Source organism: Sander lucioperca, chromosome 24, assembly GCF_008315115.2.
Source record: "Sander lucioperca isolate FBNREF2018 chromosome 24, SLUC_FBN_1.2, whole genome shotgun sequence".
Classification (NCBI taxonomy): domain Eukaryota; kingdom Metazoa; phylum Chordata; class Actinopteri; order Perciformes; family Percidae; genus Sander; species Sander lucioperca.
Genome location: NC_050196.1, coordinates 14,153,483 through 14,166,657, shown reverse-complemented (window position 1 = coordinate 14,166,657; position 13,175 = coordinate 14,153,483). Strand labels below are relative to the sequence as shown.

General features: G+C 41.5%; 1 protein-coding gene across 7 annotated transcripts in view; it reads right to left on the bottom strand.

Moving 5' to 3' along the window:
- kcnh7 (potassium channel, voltage gated eag related subfamily H, member 7) overlaps positions 1-13,175 on the bottom strand; it is a 62,269-nt gene that overhangs the window by 21,854 nt on the left and 27,240 nt on the right. For 4 of the 7 annotated variants that reach the window (XR_004896612.1, XM_035998691.1, XM_031291705.2 and 1 more), the window contains 5 exons: positions 12,371-12,850; positions 11,246-11,266; positions 10,344-10,367; positions 9,336-9,550; positions 4,014-4,439 (listed from right to left, as the gene is read on the bottom strand). Coding sequence is in view for 6 of the 7 variants with exons in the window: in XM_035998691.1 (XP_035854584.1) it covers positions 4,014-4,439; positions 9,336-9,550; positions 10,344-10,367; positions 11,246-11,266; positions 12,371-12,850 (1,166 nt within the window). In the remaining variant the exon portion in view is untranslated. The remainder of the gene's footprint in view (positions 1-4,013; positions 4,440-9,335; positions 9,551-10,343; positions 10,368-11,245; positions 11,267-12,370; positions 12,851-13,175) is intronic. The other 3 variants (XM_031291707.2, XM_031291708.2, XM_031291709.2) reach the window with 3 other exon arrangements.

The following is a 13,175-nucleotide window of genomic DNA, read 5'->3' as shown; positions in this document are numbered from 1 at the left end:
TGAGAGTAAATATTACATGGCTTACTTAAAGTATTACATTAAAAGCAGTAACAGGGCTGGAGTTTTTCTATTTCTTCTTCTTTCTTTAAAAAAAAAGATGATACATGAGGGAGAGTGTGTCTCCATCATGGTGAGAAAGAGTGCTGTGGCTGCTTCTGATGGGTCCATTAATGAGCCTCCGTCCTCCCAATCTCACCCATAAATCACCACCATCATTCACTGCTGTGCATCCGGCCAGCGCCCCCTTTCACTGACAACTGAGCGAATAATGAATGAATCATAAATAGGAACATATGAGCCTTAAATTATCCATCATCTGTGAGCATGCATTGCCTTAGGTGTAGTGCTGCTGACTCTATCTGAGTGACCTGCACAGATGACACAGCACACGGTGTATGATGTGGCCCACACAGTGTAATGTTGATTAAAATCTGGGCTTACAGTAAGTCGGAGGCGTGTGGGGCTGAGGAGCCAAGCTAAATCTCCCATTAGCAGCCAGCTGTATAAAACATATCCGTCGAATATCCCTCTGGCCATCTGTCTTTCCAGGCTCTGCTGGCCACTTTAAAACACCAGAAGTCAACCAAAGCTAGGATGCAACCTTTTGACTGTGTACATGCTATCATATATTAAATGTCTTCTCATGTTAAATTACTTATAAAGTAATATACCATGATTTTTTGATATTAAGTTAGTTAGTTAGTTAAACAGGAAGCTGAACATAAATATATAAAACTGATTGGATTGACACTAGTCACTGGGCACATTTGTAACTCTTACTACCAGTTTTTTGGACTCATGGACTCATCGATTTTTTTGTTAAGTAATCTGAACTCGTCTGAACTTTTAGATGCATATACTTACAATATAACATAAATATAAACAACAAATGGGCAGCAGAAGCTGTAAACACAACAGTGACATATTACCACCTGATGAATGCAAGTCCAATATTCTCTCTCCTTTCAGCACTGATTTGGTCTCGGTCAACTCGTGAGAAAAATATCTTGCTCTTTAGCTGTGAAATGCTCCACTATGTTCACCAGGTAGTTGCTAAATTTGTCTGTCGATGCTGGGTAAATGAGGTACAGTGATTTCTTTTTTAGGGCTTTTTCACTGAAACAACTGCCTGCTGCAGCAGAAAAAAACAATGCTGATGAGAGCAGCGAAAGAAAGAGAGAAAGAAAGAAAGAAAGAAAGAAAGAAAAAGAAAGAAAGAAAGAGAGAAATCATGCTGGGAGATGCTGTAGAGCTGAGGGGAACTGCAGAGTTGATGATGACTACCTGTGTGTTCATCACTGCAAGCGACACCTTTCCCATACACATCCCATGTTATCCATTGTTAATATTAAAATACTGACTACCATGTTCCTAACCCTTACTGGCTGTCAAAATGTCACAAGTGGTCATATTCCCTCGAGACTATTCTATACACTAGAGCGGCACAGGTCACAAAACAAGTCAGCAATATTGTTTTGCATATTCATCTAATCTAATAACACACAACTATATTTTTGTCTGAGTAAATGGTTGTACAATAATTTTAAACACAAGTCTGTGTCTATTTGGACTGTTTGCACTATTTCAGCAGGGCAGAAGTGAGATTGAGGGGGCTGCTTGTTACAGTGAACCTGCCTCCTCTTTCTTCTCTGTTTAGCACAGCCGTTGCTGTAGGTTTTGCAGCATAATAGATTTGGAGTGCACTTCTGTGGTCTGCTTCAACCAAAGGCAAAACTACTGCACATTTTGCAATCTGACAAATGTGAGGCGGAAAAAAGAATTAGATAAAGCTTTGAAGCTTTGTGCATTTGGTTCACTTTAAGCTCAAAAAAGTGAATCTAATATTTGTGAGCATAAAAAGCTCTCGCCTAAGGTTAAAATCCAATCAATAATAATCAGTGACATGGTCAACTTTATGGAACTGCTTCAATGACAACAAATAAAAACCTGACACTGTGAACTAATGTTTATATCAATGTACATGTATTACTGAGCACTGAAAGAGATAGCTCTCTCAGTGTTCAGGACTATTGAAAAAAAATAATACTAATTTTTCAGTAAAATTACCTATGCCCTAAGACATTTTGGGTTAGAAGTCTTGGCTGAGTTCAATTGTTAATGTGCATTGATTCTACCCTGCCCAGGATTAAAGGAAAATAATATTTAAATTCTGGTTTGGAGCACATTTTCACACTAAGCCTCTGTAATTTGCAAATACCTCAAATTTGGAACTTATGTACATGTGAACGTGGACATAATAGGCAAATAATATCATCTTATCACAACAGGACATTCATATGAAAATGATGGAGGAGCTCATATGACTCCTGTACATAAATTCATTTTCCAGCCTGCAGAGCTAAAACCCTGCACTGACAAAGAATCTCATGAGAGATTTCACCCTGCCATGTTTCTAGTCAAACCAGAAAAAAAAAACATCTTACCATATTGTTGGAGATGGTTTCCAGGCAACAAAGGTGCACAGATTAGGTCTAAAAATAGTCTGGGTCTCTGTACAAAGAGCTAAAATAACACACCTTCAAGACAAGATCTAAAACTGAACATGGATGTGTTATTTTCAGTTTCTGCTGGTGATTGGAGGAGCTAAAAATACAACATTTTGTCATTCTACTCACCCTGTCAATATGTGCTTCTGACACCAGCTGTAACGGGAACACACATTCTGTCACTGCGCCAGGCATCTAGCTGTATGACGAGGACATACATCGTGCCGTGGCTTCACTCAGCTGTCTGCTCTTTTTTCTCTACCTGCCACTCACTGCCAGCCTCTAGCTGTGGTCCCCCTCACAGGAACACACACCTAATGGTAAATAATGACTCTGAAAACCAACGGACTGACATCAACACCGCCCTCAACACGCACATCAATCTTTGTGTGTGTGTGTGTGTGTGTGTGTGTGTGTGTGTGTGTGCGTGCGTGCTTGTGTGTGTGTTTGGGGGGTGTTTGGTGTGGCATCATGCACCACATTTTAGTAGCTTGTGTGCTTCTCCTCTGCTTGCTTTAGTTCTTCCATAATTTAAAAAAACTGAAAGCAAGAAGCGAGGTGGCAGCCTGGCATCTAACTGCAATTCACTTAACTAATTAATATTCAAGAGTACAGTAGGTACTAAATGCAAAGGTAATCATTCCGGGGTTGTCTTATAATGAGATTGTTATTGCACTCTCTAAACGGCTCTCTCTGAGCATTAGATAACTTGCTAAGCCATCTCCCTCAGACACACATGAGTAAAATTGTGTCTTACACAGACACGGTGGTTAGGGAGGCTGAGACCTTTTTAACTGATTTGGATGCCCGGGGCCTTGCATTCTGGCTCTGATGGAAAGAGAGCGGAGGGAAGCAGATGTGACAGCCGAGCGTCAGATTGCTTTAGAAGTCTAAACAGCTCAAAAACATGAGTGGCCCTCACATTATGACGCAGGAGTAACGCAGGGGGGCCTCAGCTTTGCAAGGTGAAAAAGTTTGTGCACTCAAATTTGGGCTTCTCAAATAGTAGTATCAGATGCATGTACATGTAGCTAAAGTACACTGTCAAACATATTGACCACAGAATCTTCAACATGTCCAACAACCAAAAGCTTCCTCTGAGAAAGACTCTCTACATGAATCCCAAACTGTCAGTGCGGTAGGGCTGCACAATTAATCGCAATGTTATCAAAATCGCAATATGGACTAGTGCAATATCCAAATCGCAGGGGGCGTGCAATATTTGTTCAAGACAAAATATGAGTCAAACCATTCTGAATGAAGTATTGTGGTGCTGCAGAGATGTTCCGGCCTAAAAATCAAAAAGTCACACTATAATCATTTACATTGTTTTAATTGTAATATTTGTCAATGAAAATGAGGCTAATGATTAAAAAATGTTCATTCCCTCCAATTTCGTGAATCATATCGCAATGTCAAGTCAAAATAATTGGAAATTGATATTTTCCTCAAATAGTGCAGCCCTACAGTGCGGCATGACTAAGTAATTAATTCCCCCTCTCTCACCTCATCTGATCCTGAGCCAAAGATGAGCAGGTCAAATGGGATGGCAGCCACCATGTCTATGAGGAACCAGCCCTTAAAGTAGTGGATGGCAATCTTGGCCGGGTGGCTGACCACTTCCTCGTTGGCATTGACGTATGTGGTCCTGAAGTTTATAAGGATGTCCACGATGAACATGATGTCCACCATCAGATCCACCACATTGAGGGGTGAGCAGGAGTAGCCACACTCCCGCCTCCTCTGCTCCTCGATGTCATTGAGGAGGAAGGCAGCAGAGTAGGGCGTGAAAATGGCAGTGTAGATGACCAGCAGCAGGATCAGCCAGTCCCACACTGCTTTGAAGGGACTGTAGTGAAGGATGGTCCACTTGTCCATGCGCGGGGTTTGAAGCTTGTACTCGGGCAGCACGTCTGCACCCAGAGAAAGAACCTGAGGAGGGGGACAGAGAGTTTATCAACTTACTCACATGAAATTTGATCAAAGTGAAGGATTTATTTCACTGGTGTCTGAGCTGTTTGATATCTGCGCTGCTTTCCAACCAAAAACAATTATGAAAAAAAGTGAAATTTAACAGTGTTTGCTGTAGATTTCTGTTTAGAGCCAAGTGTCTTGCTTTAAAGTGGCAATTCAGTCATTTTGCACATGAAGATCAGTGTTCACTCATCACGAGGTGCCTGTTAAAATAGTTCTAAAATAGAAGTATCAAATTTTTAAAAAGCACAATTTTAAGTCTGAGAAAATACTTTGAATTCTAGCAGACAGGGTGTCTTACAAACTGAAGGCCCGTGAGGGGTGTGACGTTTGAAATACTTGGGCGTTTACAAGGTATTTTAGTCATAGGGAATTAGTCATAATATCTCAGCCCCTGCTAATTTGATTTTTACGATCCTTTTTTCAATCTTTCCTGCACAAGTAGCCCAACTTTGTGAAAGTGAAATACTGAATCACTGAAGTACCCTTTAAAGGTGCAATGATGGTCTTGAACATAAAATAAAAAGGTATCTTTAAATTTTCCACTGTACAGTAATTCTGCATCAAAGCCCATGTAGACGAGGTTAGAATGATGAATTGCAGAAGAATCTTAAACATGCCTTGTGGTTCAAGAAAATATGTTAAATTCAGTAGAATGTAAATACAGTTTAATATAAGCCAACATGCATTAGCATTTCCGTGCTGTTACATTGATGTGCGTGCTGGTTTGTAGGATTGCATTATGACATATGACTGAAGATTAGGTCAAGTAAAGGTCATGTTTGTTGATATGTGAGTAATCTGGCTGCAGGATTTGAACTTCAGCACTATGACTGTACAGTACATACTGTATAATCCAAATGCTATTCAACATCCTAGAAAACCTTGCATGAGCAGATTACTTGAGGCATACTTTTCCCACTCCCCCAAATAAATCATTCACGTGTTAAATGAAGAATGAAAATAAGCTAGTCTAATAATTTGAAATTTGAAGTATGTATGCATAAAAAGATTCTCTCACATGTTCCATACAGTAGCAAGCTGCTTTAGAGCTTTGCAGGCCTCTAACTTACCATCCCCAAATACAATTTAAACTGCCCCAAAGTAAATACTGGCCATCCCAATAATTAAAATAGCTGGATTTCAATACAATTATTTCGATAATTAGAAGTGATGCATAGATAAATAAAACACCTTTGTCCCCAACTCTTCTGCGGTATGTTTTGCCATTGTGCCCTCTGGTGACACCAAAATGCGCAAAATCCCACCACCACTTAGGGATGCCATTGTAACTGCCCGACAGTTGCAGAAAGTACACTGCTTTTAGATGTGTATGTGTGACCGATTACTCTTTTGCAATTCTACATGACAACTTCATCAGAGATTAATGTTAAGGTTTAAATAACAGCTGTATTTTTTTTCTCTACCTTCAGTCCCGCGACCGTCCCACAATTAATTTTCTATTGTCCCTGATATATTCAAGTTAAGTCAGAGCCCTGGCCATGGTTTCATAACTTGTGAAAATCATGTGTACAGCTACTGTTGAGGGAAGAACATATATTGTGATCACTTGTGTGACAAAAAATATCTAGGAAGTTGTTCATAATTTAGCATTTGAACAGAAAAAAAAACCTTTTTTAGATAAAAAACAAAACAAACATCAGCATGAAAAAAAACTTCAACAGACAACAAACTAACAACAGCTACATACAATCCTTCCAGTGTTTTGCATAGAGGATGGAGCAAACATCCATTCTAGCGAGCCTGGACGCCCCCATCATTATCTCTGTTATTGCAGTTACCATTTATAGCTGAATAACTTTTACCATCAATATTACAGAAGCGTCATGGACCATTTGGGATTAGAGTTTCAATGACTTGGAAGTAATTACAGGCGCGGGCAGAGGATACCATCGAATTATCTAAGTGTCCAACTAAGCTCTAAGGAGGAATGCAAAGAGAGAGAGGCAGGTAAAGTACATGAGCTGGAAGGGCAGACAGGCAATTACTGTGTACCCATCAGTGAGAGAATGAAACAGAGAAAAGACTGCACCACTTTCACCCATCACTTATTGCATTCCCCCTTATCTCTGCCGTGGTCACCTTCCCAACCCCTGTGATTGAGAGGACTCGGGGACAGAAGGATGATGTATGCTACCAAAAAGGCTGAAGTGTTAATAACTGAATTAGTTATTAGAAACTCCTGCCCTCTGTGCGATATGGAGGCTCAAATGCTTTTACCCTCCCATATGGGTTAACCTTTGAAATCGATCAGAAACCAAAGGACAGACAAAGGAAATGTCTTCTATTATTCATCAGGCTGTCACTTCATTAAAAGCGGGTGTTCCAAATGCTTGTTCCATTACGGTCACAACTCAATATGTAATTGCTGTTGACCTGTGCTTAGATTTCTGTGTTCTTAACTTGATTTTTGTTCAAAATAGTCAAGAAAGGGGTACAAACAAACAAAGAAAAGCTTGCATATACTGTACCTATAACCATTTTGGGGATTAACCAAATACACCTCATACCATCTCAATGTGTTAAAGTCCTCGCACAAACATTGTTTGTGATCAATAGTGATGATACAAACATGGTAACTGCACTACATCAACAGCGCTTACCACCACAGATGCATTACCCCTCGGCCAGCTAGGAAGCCTGGGAGGAGTCGGTTGGTTGGCAGAATGACAGTTCTGGATTAACGTGTTGTAGCCAATCTGTTTCTAAATAAAAGATCATATCTTAATTATTTAACATACCTACTGTAGCTATGTGCACTTGGCGCAAATGATCTCTCTTGTGAGATAATGGAAGGCCTGTTGTGTGTTTGGCTTGGCTTCAAACACTATGCAAATGAGCATTAGCTTTCTCCCCTTCTCCGGTTCTTTTTGCTCTGCACTGTCAGGGCTGGGCTATTATTTATATAAGTGGAGTGTTCTTTCATGTTTCTGGGGTTAATCATGTGGCTTCCATCATTAAAAATTATGCATGTATGGTTTGATTCCACATCCAGTTTCAGATAACCCCTAGTTTAAAATCAAACATTAATGGAAAGTCATGGGCATCTAAGACTCACGTGTGCATGAGCTGCATGCACTGAGACGTTCAAAATGTGCAAAACAGCATGTGAGCTGCACGTCTGCTTTCTTTCTTAGTTGACCAGCTGCCTGGGTGAACCCTCCATCTTTCCGCGGTAGCTGTGAGGCAGCCAAGGCCAGGGGAAAGCGTGTCTGTTCAAACGCCTCGATCGTGGCTTCAAATGAACTCAGAGGAGTCTGGAGTTGGTTTCAAGACATCTGCCGGGGGCAAAGAAAGATACTGGTATAGCTACCACTATATCCACAGAAACATGTATGTAAGTATAATTCCCAGGCAGAGCAGTGGTTGGTGGGGGGACACACTCAGATTTTGGTGTACACACACAAGAAGTAACACTTCAACTGGTTTTCCGTTTCTAGTGTGCCACAGGTTACAAAATTCCATTAAAACTATATTAACAAGCATGGGTTCTCTGTTGCTTGATAACTTTGACTTTAATGCTGGAGGGAGAGGTCAGTTTGGTGCACTGTGGTCTGCTCTGCCTCTAGTCTCAGGCCTTCAGCTGAAGTTGCCTTTGAGTGTGGGTCACTCAGGGGTCAGTTTCTGTGCCCTCTACCCATTACACCGTTAATGGGCAAAAATGCAAAACTAAGACCTAATCAATGGTTTGGTGCTGCCTTGGCCTACAGTACCCATGGGGATGCATTAACTTACAGTACTTGTCTACTCTGCCTCTCAGCCCTGGCAGGGAAGTGAGAATGTCCGTAACTCTAGAAATATGGCCTGAGTTCTGGACACTGTCTGGCAACGGTAAGAGTATCCCTGATTATCTGCCGAATGTGTCAGACGCCTCTGCCGTTTTACATACCAAGACCCTTGAGTTTCAATGAATCATCCTGAGGCACACGGGGCAGGTGGGGGGAAGAAGGGTGGGGTATGGTTACTATCTGCTGACTTCATCGGCTGCTCAATCTGTGCAAGTGTGATTTGTGATGACAGTAAATGATATTATGATGAACAATACTATTGAATTCCACTGTCTCTCCACTCGAGTCTGCACAACTTCAGACAGTCAACACAGGATTGGTGGTATGAATTATTAAGAAAGGCAAACTATATGTGCCCATTACTGTTCTTAATTGTTTCCCAAAACAAGAATCTACTAACAGAAGGTTGGTTAATAGATTTTATACAACACTGATTTGTAGCCTGCACTTTTAGATAACTTCTGTACAGTCACACTTTAGTTTGTCTTTAGAAAAGTTTTCCATGAATCCTTATATGGTAATTTCTATTTCTTTGAGTGAGCAGTGCTGAGTGTTTTTAGACTTTTTTTAAATTACAAAATATCCAGTATCGGCCTCAAAAATATCAGTCAGGCTTTAACTGAAACTTCCTATTGTATGAAGGATTTGAAGATTCCAAATGTACATGTTTGAAATACTGTATATGGAACTGAAATTAGCACTTAGAAAGGGGATAAAAGCAGAGAATCTGTGGGTACTAGAGGTCTTCATGGGTTTTAAAATGTTGGAGCTGATACTGAGTAGGCTCGGATCCATTCAGATCCACTCAGGATTTAAACATATTGGCATACAGGCCCCATACACGCGGCAGTAAAACCAGAACTTACCCGACCACATTAGACCGGGTTTAATTTGGACCTTGGCCGGGTGCTAGCTCTTGCTAGCATTCATTTTCACATGAATGCAGAGATTTAAGGCCCACACGATTGAAAACATTCTTAGTCTCAGTTTTCACAAATTCAGAAACTTTTCACAGATTTTTGTGGATAGCCTCGCTTGGTCTTACCTGCGTCACCTTGTCGGTTACATTGTGTGTGCGGTCTTTGACCTTTGGGGCGATGATGGTTTTCTCAGACGATGGAGGGGAGGGGCACTTCTTCTCATTGTTGGCCTCAGAGAAGTTGAGCGTGATGAGGGGAATCTTGTTGATGGTGCTGTACTTGTTGAGGTTGGAGTCGGAGGTGGAGCCGAGCAGGCTGCATTTGATCTGGCTGAGTGGCCCTGGAAGAGAAGGCAACAGGTGGAGGATGTCGTCATTAAAAGTTGCCACAACTTGTACTACTCTTGGGCTATTGTTGATCTAAGTGTTTCTGAATTGTGGACATCAGAGAACAGTCTAGTGTTCATTTGTGATTGCTGTGACATGGGTAGTGAGCATGGGGTGGCCCTGACTTTTGGAGTGAGTTCAACCACAACACCACACCGGGAATACAACAGATACTGAAATATAAACTCTACACCCTCTGATTGACCTGTCTAGGGTGAACAGGCCTTTCACAGTTTCTCATTAAGAAATAATGAAGAACACTGTTGGTGAAAGAAAAGAATGATTCAATGCACAATCAAATAATGCAACTCAGTTAGTTAAACCATCTATCTGTCTGATGAAGTGTGTTTAGTCAACAAAATCTTCCTTCCTCATGCTATAGTGTTTTCTAAAAGCATAATAAGAACTGACTCTTAGAAATCAACTCCCTGCCTTATTGTGAAAGCATTCAACACTGCAACAATACAGTATGTGACAGCACTACACACACTGACATTTGACCCAATGAGAGTGATAAAAAAGTGAAAAAGAGAGAATTGCTGATTCAGCCTTGTGAGCCAGCCGAGGAAGGTTGCACTACCCCCCCCCCCTTTTCACAAAGTACAGTGCAGTGATTGAGGGTCAAGGACAGAGAAACAGACAGCTGAGAATGAGAGATTGCATGCACAGCTTCAATACATGCCACAGTAAGGATACATCATTGCAGTCATGAAAAATAATTTCAAAAAGGAAAAGCTGAAGCCATACCCCCAGCCATCCAGGAGCGAGATACTAGCAAACCAGAAGAGAGAAGAAATAGGGGGTAAAGGGGAAAGTGGGAATATGGAGGGGTGGTTGGCAGGGTCAGTAGTCATGGGTACAATCAACATTACTTAAAGTATCACATTACAGCATATATCAGGAAATAGAGAATATGGCAGCTCTGTGAGCGAACCTTTATACATTTCAAATTTACATATAGTACTGTGGAGCTAATATTAAAACATTAACATTGGCCAGTTATATTTTATTTAAATTTTTTAACTCCTCATTTGATCCAAAAAAACAACTAAACATGAATGTGTCATAATCTGTGTCAGCGAGATAATGTCGTGAAATGCATGCAGCATCAGCACTGCTACAGGTCCATTGCAATCTAAATTTTGACGTGAAAAGGACAAGTGTGAGCATAGAGAATTGAAATGGAAACACAGTCAGGTTTCTTTTCATTTACTAAGACATGGTAACAAGGAACCAGAGGTTGCAGAGAAGAAAACAGAGGTTACAGACAGTGGGAGGTATCATCTTGTAAAGCTTCATTGATTTTCTTCAATGAACAAAAAGGAAAATAGAGATGTAATGCGTTGCTTCATGCAAGCGCGTGCAGAGGTCAGTGTGGTTTTTTAACCGAACCTTCCCCTGGGCAACTGGTTTGGGATTAGCAGGTCATGCGTACTAAGACTGAGTCATTTAGTGCTGTGCCAGTGTTTTGAGGCGCCGGCCCAAGCACTTACAAACACAGGCAGTCGTCCACCAGCGCATTTGCATTCAACATAAACCTCAGTCATGTGGGAAACTCATGCAACAAGCAGGCTTTGTGCAGAATACTTTATCCAATAGACGGGCTCAAATTTAACAGGTCAAGACGTAGCAGAGCTGCTGTTTGTTACCTTTCATATTGCGACCATTGTCTGTGTGAGAAGAAAGAAAAAAGGGTGAGTGAGTGGAGGTAAGAGAAGAATTTCAGGTGCTTCTATGATGACAAATGGGGGGCTGGCATCAACCCCCCCCCCATACTGTCCCCATGAACAATTCATTACTGTGAAGTAGACATATTACTGTGTCAGACACTGGGATCTATTTAAATGAGAATTGTAGATAAGGGGATGGGGGTAGACAGATTGGCCTGGAGGAAACGGCCAGTCTGGGGCACTTTTACCCTCATCCAAATGAGGGCCAAACGGCTAATGAGTGACTCAGACTCAAGGGAAGATCAATAGCACACAGTGTAGATGGTGACTCACTATAATACTGATTAAGAGACTAGCATCCACATCTCCAATCTCCTATTTTGGGCACCACAGTGAGTTTGGTAATGAATGTAGCCAAATTATAGTAAATACAAGTTCGTTCATAAGTCTCTTAATGTAAAACACAACAGTTGGGTATTGACCACATCTCACTCTTTGCTTTTGACATCACTTGGCAAATAGTGTTTTTGTTTGAGCAGTGGTCACCAACCATGCTCTGTCAAGGGCCAAAATTGTACTTTAAAATAAATAAATAAATAAATACTTTTAAAAATCCCCCTTCTCATATTAAAAGTTTACCTTCTTCACTGAAAAGTCCATTCTAAGTATGTACACTGAGACTTTGAGTTTCCACATCACACTTGTAAGTTCAGTATTGGACCACAACTGGCTTTCAAACTAGTTGCTATGTCCCAAAGTACTTTTGTACGTTCATGTGTTAAACTGAGATTTAAGGTGAGCTCAAAGAAACTTTGTTTTAGTGTCAAATTCTGCACAAATATCTAAGTGACACAACATGAACATAACACAACATCAACCATAGAGTGGGACATACAGCAGATAAAACAACTGAAACTGTATTTTTTAGAATTGTTGAGTCTCTGTAATTTATACAGTGTGGCTTGGACCTACTCTAACTGTAAAGTGTCCTGAGCTAATTTCTGTAAGGATTTGACACTATAAATAAAATTGAATTGAAAACTGAATTGAAACTGTATTTGTTTGAAATTCAAAAAATTAGGGCATAGTAGAGCAGATTCCTACCTTCACTGGCGTGTCGGTCCCTGAACGCCATCTTGGAGTTGGACCCAAAGCCTTCCATGTCATGTACGGAGGAGGCTCTGCGAATGCTGCACACACTCTCTCTGGAGGCGGTTGGAGTGAGGCCCGGGATTGACGGAGCTGCAATGACAGTACCCTCCTCGCTCTGTAGTTGGGTCTGGGTGATGGACTGGTCCGGGTATGTCCGATCCCAGGGGCCCTTGGGCGACGAGTGGTCCAAAGGCCCGGACACGGGGGTGGAGCAATGGCTGGGGTCGATGAGGGCGCGGGTGTCATTGGCGTAGGAGGGACTGCAGCTCTCGCGGGTGGTGGGAAGTTGGTAGTCACGCGTAGCCACTGAGCCATCGCTGTGGCGAGGGGAGTCCACCATGACGGCATCGGGGTCTTCCTGGGGCAGGGACTGCTTGCTGATGCCCAAGAGAGGTAAGGCCGGGAAACGGAAGCGAAAGAATCTCCCTTTCCCTGACAGAGAAGAGAGCAATGATAATGAGATTACTAAAATACTATTCCAAACGAAAAGTTCATGGTGACCAATAAACACTGTATGGAGTGCCTAAGGGCAGTTTGTATGACATAGACAAATCTAAGGCAGTGTATAGCTAAGTAACTCAGTTTTCGTGATGTTATTTGACTGCTTTGAGACCAAAAACAGCATAAAAACAGAGTGTAGAGTGGTTTGTAATGAGCCAGTGGGATCAACATAACCCCCACCGACCTTGTGTTGTGTTTTTCAGGTGTGTTTGTAGCAGAACTGGCTTGCAGTCTTCAATATCCCTGCTGACATCTC